This window comes from Merops nubicus, unplaced genomic scaffold, assembly GCF_000691845.1.
Source record: "Merops nubicus isolate BGI_N331 unplaced genomic scaffold, ASM69184v1 scaffold37896, whole genome shotgun sequence".
Lineage (NCBI taxonomy): Eukaryota > Metazoa > Chordata > Aves > Coraciiformes > Meropidae > Merops > Merops nubicus.
In genome coordinates, this window is record NW_008613973.1 from 1,680 (window position 1) to 9,540 (window position 7,861).

General features: G+C 36.9%; 1 protein-coding gene across 1 annotated transcript in view; it reads right to left on the reverse strand.

Annotated features, from left to right (window-relative positions):
* Positions 1-996: 996 nt before the first annotated feature.
* CPEB3 (cytoplasmic polyadenylation element binding protein 3) overlaps positions 997-7,861 on the reverse strand; it is a gene marked incomplete at its 3' end in the record, with an annotated part of 72,559 nt that continues 65,694 nt past the window's right edge. Inside the window, exons 8-9 of the mRNA XM_008942038.1 lie at positions 2,454-2,572; positions 997-1,111 (exon numbers count right to left, since the gene is read on the reverse strand). Coding sequence (XP_008940286.1) covers positions 997-1,111; positions 2,454-2,572 — 234 coding nt within the window. The remainder of the gene's footprint in view (positions 1,112-2,453; positions 2,573-7,861) is intronic.

Consider the following 7,861-nt stretch of genomic DNA (forward strand, 5'->3'; position numbering starts at 1 on the left):
GTTCTAGTTGGCTCAAACGTGGCTGCCAAAGGAAAGTGACAGCTACCAGGAAATCTGATCCAGAAGTTTTGCTTGCAGACAATGGCTGAAGAGCCTTGTCTACTATAGCCCTGGAAAATGAGGATTAGATTTGAGATGATGAAGAAGAGAAACTATGCAGCTAACTTGGAGTGAGGATAGAGAGGGATTACTAAAAGTAAGTGAGGGCTGCCAAAGACCTAGTTAGGAGAAATGTTTCAACTCGCTTTGTCACCCTGTCATTGGCTCACCAAAAGTATAAGGGTTCATAAGAAAGAAAAGTGTCGAGCTACGGCTGGGAGTGGTGCTGAAAAGGGGCATTCAAAACCAAGTGAGGGCTGACGGGTGATCTGGGCTGGAATAAATCTCTCTGGCCAAAGGCTGAGGAGTCTTGTCTATCCCTCTGCAAATAAAAGTGAAGAAAAGAGTTAAAGGTGAAGAAAAAAGACTGAGAAAGAGCTACATTAGGATTGGGTCTGGAAAGTGGTCTTCAGTATAGCATGAGACCTGGGATGTGAGAAATTTTTCTTCTGGACAATGGCTGAGAGGCCTTGTCTGTAGCTTCGTGGAAAAACTAGGGTTAGGATTGAGAAAAAGGGAACTGCAGTTGGAATTGGTTTGGAAAGGGGGAGAAGTTTGTCTTTCTAGTCAAAGGAAATGCTAATTTGTCTGCATCTCAGCAAGCAAATCAAGATTAGGATTAAGGAGGTATACATTATGATAAATCAGCCAAAACCTACAATATTATGCAAACTTGAGGAAAAGTGTTTCTACTGAAAACTCCGATTAGTAACCTATTTAAAAGACAGAAAATGTTCACAGTTTGTGTTTTGCAGACAGACATTCACAGACTTGGAGCTATGGTCTTTGGAAAAGACAGGGCATATTTTCTGCTCTTTTGCAAATACTGTGTATCATTTCTTTTTTTGCTTAGTCTGGAACCCCCTGCTACATGCCTTAGATTTTGGTTCTACTCACCAGCTCGGAGTGGCCGTGGAACTCCTCCAACAAAGATAGTTTTTCTTGGATCCAAAGGCTGAGACCCATCCATCACAAAGTCACTGTCACTTAGGTTCCAAGGTCGAATTTGCACCTGTATTAAGGATTTGGTTTAGTAAAGAAACTTAATTTTTAAGTTAAAAGTAAGAAACAACTGCCAAATTTTTTTTTTAATTAAAAATATCGTTTTGACTTAGTAAAAGCAATAAAGCAGTGGTATGAGCACCAAAACAATTTGAGAATGTAGTGTGTATCTATTTGAAAGATGGTGGATAATTCATTTATCACCTCTAGAGGCCAGGCTTGAGTTAAATTTCATCATAGCAAACTCCTACCTCATTAATTCCCTGCCCCTAATCACCATTATAATCAGAAATCCGTGAAAGGACTTTCATAAAATTTTAACACAGATGTGCAATTACAGTTGCATTTTGGGCTTCTAGCTTTCCTGAAATCACATACAGGGATCCTCAAAATTTAAAGCTCTGACAGAAGCAGAGATAAAATTAATTTCTGTGCTTGGACACAAAAGGAATTTTTATAATGTGTGAATGCTCACTTCTGTTAAGCAGCAAACAACACAGTTGATAAGAAACCTTTTTTTTCCTGAGTAAAATTGCCTGGAATTGAAATGAATAAAGCTCTTCATCCATCCACCTATTTTTTTTTTTATCCTAGAAATCACATAAGCACACTCACTGTGAAGTAATACTGGGTTGTTCATTTATCTGTGCAAGCATTTTAATAATGTTTTTAAAAGGCAGCACATTTTTTATCAGATCTTACTTGTCTGCAGTTTTCATCTATTCTGTATCCATGACCACAAAAAAACACTATCCTTAAAGGATGTTAGAGAGGTGAACAACAGAAACAGGTTACCATATCTCTTCTATTCTGCTATAGCTGTCTGAATTACTTATTTTTACCCTGCAGTTTATACAAGGTAAATGAGACCTAAATTATAAATTGATTAGCTATTGCACACAGAATATATTAAGAATAATTAAATAATTAAGAAACCAACGAAGTACAGGGGATATTTGAAGTTGTCTGGATTTTAATGGGGGGAAGGGGTAGGGTGGTTAAGCTTCTTTATTTCTTTGCATAAGGCTTTCTTTTCTTTCAAAGAACAGAGAGGAAAATTATAATTGACTGTTTTATAGCTAACATTATAAAAGGATGCATACTCCTGTCAGATACCAGAAGTACCAAATACAAAAGTTAATTGAATGTGGCAGTTACCAGAAAGAAGTGAATGTTAAAACCATGTTGCACTGATACAGAAAATCAATTTAATATAACAGCAAGGACAGCAAGAGGGAAATGACAAGTCCATTAACTGCGAGTATTTTATATATTTCTTTCTGTATTAACTGAAAAGAGTAATAGCAAATGGGTTAGCAACTGTTTTAAGTGTCACGGCATAAGCTACTTACAGGTTTATCCTTGATTGTGGGACTTGACACACACAAGTAAAGTTTCCCATCTTCTTCCAGACAGGCATCTATCAGAGCTTGTACAGAGCTTTCTTCCTGGAACAGCAGAAAGGCATAACCTTGGAAAGGATAAAGGCACAAGAAAGAAAAAGAACAGATTAGTTTATAAAGAGTTAGGTTTTCTGTTTGTTCATTTTTGTGTGTGTGTATTTTGTTTTGTTTTAATAAAAAAGACAAACCCAATAAGTGAATAAGATACACAAATTCCAAATAATGATTAAAACAAGCTAACAGCCTTAACAAATGAAATTTGCCAAATAGATCATGCCCTCATAGAGTATTGATTTCAGAACTGAGACAAGAGTGTTTGCTGCATATGATTATGTTTATTTCATTAATTAAAGATTTTGAGCAGTGAGAATATAGGCTGGTGAATGAGGGGTTCATATTATCCAACAACTGTATCGCAGTCATTTATGAGTGGTATCGGCTGCTATCAGTGACTATCATCTTACAACAGAGGCACCAAGTTTTTGGTTGCTTTATACAATGAATAAATATTAGAAGAAAGGATCAAAAAAAGTGGAGAGGTAAACAGATAAATAGACTTCTATGCTTCACCTATTAATTATGAAAAAAATTACTAAAAACGTTATGTGCGAGGGAGAAGAATGGCATGCATCTTGGTTTATTATAAGTCAAAGACCTGTTGTTATTTATATTTAAATAAAGCAGCTCAAAAGAAATAAAAAGATGAAAGTCCAATAAAAATTGCTTGAAGTGATTCAGAATTTTAGGACTTGAAACTGGCCAGTAAAACTGTGTGTGGCATTCAGTGCTCCTCTGAATGCAGCCGTCAGGAAAGCTTTCTTCAGTTTTACTTAATGCTGTTAAATTCAAATGAAGACATGACCCATGTCTTTGATTTTGGCAGTCCATGGTTTTGCTGCCTCTCAAGTGAAACTAATACAGCACACTCTACACTAAGCAAAGCCATCTAAAGACTGGCTGCTAGACCTGACTACAGCTGCCCAGTTAAGAGGACTCTGTAGAGCATGCATTGCTCTTTTGCCCAATAATGAGGACAGCTCAGTTGTCTTACAGAACATGATCATGTTGGCTTTGACCTTTATAATTTGGCACTTGTGTGTCTTACAGGCTGCCCCTTTTCAGAAAATGTGCAGCAATTAGAGGCAGCTGCAGTTTAAGCAGGGACTGATAGACTTCCTCTGCTTAAAACTCTTGACACAAACTAAGTGCCTACACAATGAGACTGTATTTTAATTATGACAGCCTTTGATAGAGCTTTATACAGTCTATTTGCCATTTAATATAGTAGTGATTTACCCTAATTTTGCACGGAGTATTTAATTAATACTATTTGGCATGTCCTTTTTATATGAATACTATGCAGCTCCAATGTATAAAAAAACCTTAGGATACACTGAAAAATTGTATTCCTCTGTAGAGTTATCTACCAAATTACCTCTTTCTCTATGTCTAGCCCTGTGTGTCTTCTCAAAGAATATTAAATTCTATGTAGGTGTTAATTTTTAGGTGAAATGTCCGCATTCACAATATAGTTATAGGCCAGACTACATCTAGACAGACTGACTTGCCCAAGAACATAAAACAGTTTGATCATCACTGATAGCAAACAAGGAACTTACATACCTAGAGCTGGGAGTAGATTAAAGGGATTGGTCCCAAAGAAAAGTTAAATACTTCTTGAGTAAAACCATCATTTTCCTCTCTAGCAGTTTAATTCTTTTAAAACAGTCCCGTAAAGGTATAAACACACTTCAACATTTTAGTTTTACTTTCCAAAACTAATTACATTAACTGAGTACAAAAATAATTAGCTTACAATCACTATCACTTTTAGCTTCATTTTATTCCCTGTCCATGTACTTGTTATATCTGCCCCACTCCATGCTGTCCCTTCTGATTATACTCAATAATCAAAGGAAAAATGTTACATATATTAAAGTATCTTCAATTTAGCAGCTCTCCCAGCCTCATAAAATGCTCCAGTCAGAAAACTAGATACTCTGAAAAGCCTGTGATGGCACTACACCACCAAAGCCAACTGATGACACTCTGTGGCTCAGCCCAATCCTTGCCTGATGTTTGATACAAACGCCTTGCGATACACGGTCACAGAAGATGTGGTGCAGATCATTCTAGTACTATGACATCCAAATAGGAATACATGTGCATTTCTGCAGACTTCAAAATAATGTTTTACAATATATTTAAATACATCTAAACATTTAGGATTTATCTCCTGACCAGACCATAAGATTTGAACTGTAAAAATTAGAATATAGTCTCTTTCAGAATTTAGAATCTTAAGCCAGCAAAATATTTGAAATTTCTTTAGCATAAAGTCAAAATGAAAATTGGGAAACTCTTATTATGGCTTAATTACTTAGCAGAAATCTGGGCAACAGCTTGGGATGCTTTTTTCTTCTATGAAGCTTTCTCAGGTTTTTCTGGGTCACAGTAAGATGTTACATCTGTGGTTTTTGGAGCTGACAGCCATTTGGGGGTAGAGTAATTGGTATAATCATAAGCTCCAAACCAGTTAAAATTAACCAGATACTTGGTAATTTTCTCTAGGTGCTAGATCACAGGAGCAGTCCAAGTTACTGAGAATTCCATTTTATAATCTGGAGCTAGGGATGAAGTTTAGTAAGTTAACACATCCTCATTTCTCTACATCTCTGTGGCTATAACACATCCTCCTGCCTGCTGCGGCGCCTGCGTGAGCCCTCTGCAGGCAGCCGGGTACATGCTTCACAGCAGCAGCCTTCTGTCAACCCAGGGAAGCGAGCACGCTGCACTAGCGTGACATCATGTCCAGCACTACTTCAAAACCTGGTGACTGCACATCGATTCAAATTATTTAAGGACTTTTGATACTTGAGATTAATAAAGGTTACACTGAAGTGAAGAATAACAAACAGAAGTTCAGATAACATAAAGATCATGTAGAAGCAGATGTGGACGCAAAAGATACCTGCCAAAGTAATGAGAAAATGAGTAAAAATACCTTTATCTCATGCTAGATTTAATAATCAAATAACTTTTTTGCACAGGAACAAGACACCATTTTTAATAACTTCAGCCACAATTTAAAGAAAAGAGAGCATGCTAATCAGTTAATTAAGAGTACTTTTTTTTTTCTGTCAGATGTATTTAAATGCTAAGTTTGGCTACAACTTTATAACGTCTTCCTTCCTGAAGAGATTCTCCAAAACATCTGCTTTAGGCATTACATCCTGTTCTGTGTATTTCTATTCATACTGCTACAACACAAAATGAGAGATGATCCTAATCACCCAAAAGCTTTACTGCATGGCCAGTTGACTTCAGACATTCAGAATGGTCAATTATAGGGGCATCTAGGTTTAAAAGAAACTTACCTACTGTCTTTAAATGTCAAGTAAGATAGAATTAATAAGACTATCAGTTTACAAAACAAAAATGTATTAACCTAAATAACTATTTAGCAGATACTGAAAGTTGTGTCAGATTCCTCAGTATAGCGTGCTTCAGCACATTCTCCTCTCTGTACGTCAGGAGGATCATATGACTTAAAGCATAGTGCTTCTTTTCCCAAGGAGCAAGAGATTTGACTAATTCCAAAATTTTAATCCCGTACAGCAGAATTTTGGTAGCATGCTCTATTAGTGCCTTGCTGAAACTTAAGCAGAGATCCTTTCTTATCTCAACAGACATCCTAAAGGTTTGAGGGCTCAAGGGACTGCTCCTGACTCAGATTCCATGAAGTAAAACAGGTGAGGCATTTGAAGCCCCACAAAATAGCAAGGTACCTGACAACAGCTAAGTATTCAATATACAAAGATACACGGCTTCGTGGCAGAGCAGAAACAGTCCAGCTCCTCAGCTGTTGTACAGTACACGGCTGTGGTGCTGACAATAAGCATCCCACTTTGCTATTCACTGTAAAATGGCAATTCTGTACTTTGGTGCAAGAAAAGTCACTACAATTTTTAAAAGGGTGCAGCAGAGGGAAGATGAGAAGACTGATTTCCCTGAATTCTGAAGCAACAGCCTAGCAGCTCCTCAACCTTGAACTTAAGGATCCATTATTTTATGGAAAGCAGTACAAGAACTAAGCTCCTTTGTATACATCCCATTCTGACATCTAAAAAGTGACAGAATTTCCATATGAAAGGATAATTTAGTCCAGTTGTTCCAACTTCACTTAACCTTGCTGAGAACAAACTAGAAAATCTGCTGTATACACTGCATCCCACAAACTTGAAACTTGTCAGTTTAAATGTACGATACACTTGGAACTACCAGATAATGCTGCTATAATCTGGAAAATGCATTTTTGCCAGCTTAGCCTGGAAAATCTCTATTTAAATTAAAATGAACATAGGCATACCTTTTCTAATGATGGGAACCTTGCCGTATTACTGAAAGCACATTTTCTAGTAAAGCTCTCATGAGCCCTTCAAAACAACATACTAGGTGGAAAGTTTATTAATGTGGCTATTCTGCCTTCCTCGTATTAGAAGAATCAGCACATTGGTACAAATTACAGGCTATCAAACTGGAGTTCTAGCTAGATGTGCATCACACACGTGTTCTGCCCATTTTTCCTCAATGTAATTAAAGCAAAAGGAATAATTACCCCTTAGCCTTTCCTGGGGCAGAATGTGTGTACCAGGCAAGAGAAAAAATAAACTTAGGAACCTTGTAGACACCACTCAACTTAGGAAGCCTATCTTCCTATCTAAACAAAAATACTTCTCAGAGTTAGAGATGATCCAACTTCATGCCTTTCATGGCTCACCAGGAAAAGACTGGACTGCATTTTAAGCACCCATGAATAACAAAAACCCAAAAGCCAAAGACTTTCTTTTATTCTTGTAAACCTGGTAACACCTCCCTTGTACAGCTCCATCATTAGGCACAAGATTTGGCAGAGTGAAATGAAATTACTGACTGTTTTGTAACCCATGCGAGAAGGTAGGGAAGAAGTTCGGTATATTAGAATGTTTACATTCTGTTCAGTTTAAGTGATTAATTACTAATGTTATGAATACTAAGGTTGTCTGAACAGTCTCTAGTTACCTTGTGACACAGGAATATTTCAGCAAGGTGCTGCACAGATCTCCCACCTGATGAAGTCCAGAATGGATTGAATTCAATCAGAAGTTTGTCTTAGAAATTTCAGTTAATTGCAAATTAGTTCAAATCTCTATATTAACTGGTTTACCATTTTATTCTCAACTTGCAAATACTAAAAGTAATTAATAAGTTCTGAATTTGAACATTGCTCTTCAAATCCATCAACCATGAGCTGTGTCTTCTGCTACAAAGCCAGCATTTTAGCATTCAAATGTTATATAACCAATAGGGAACGATTA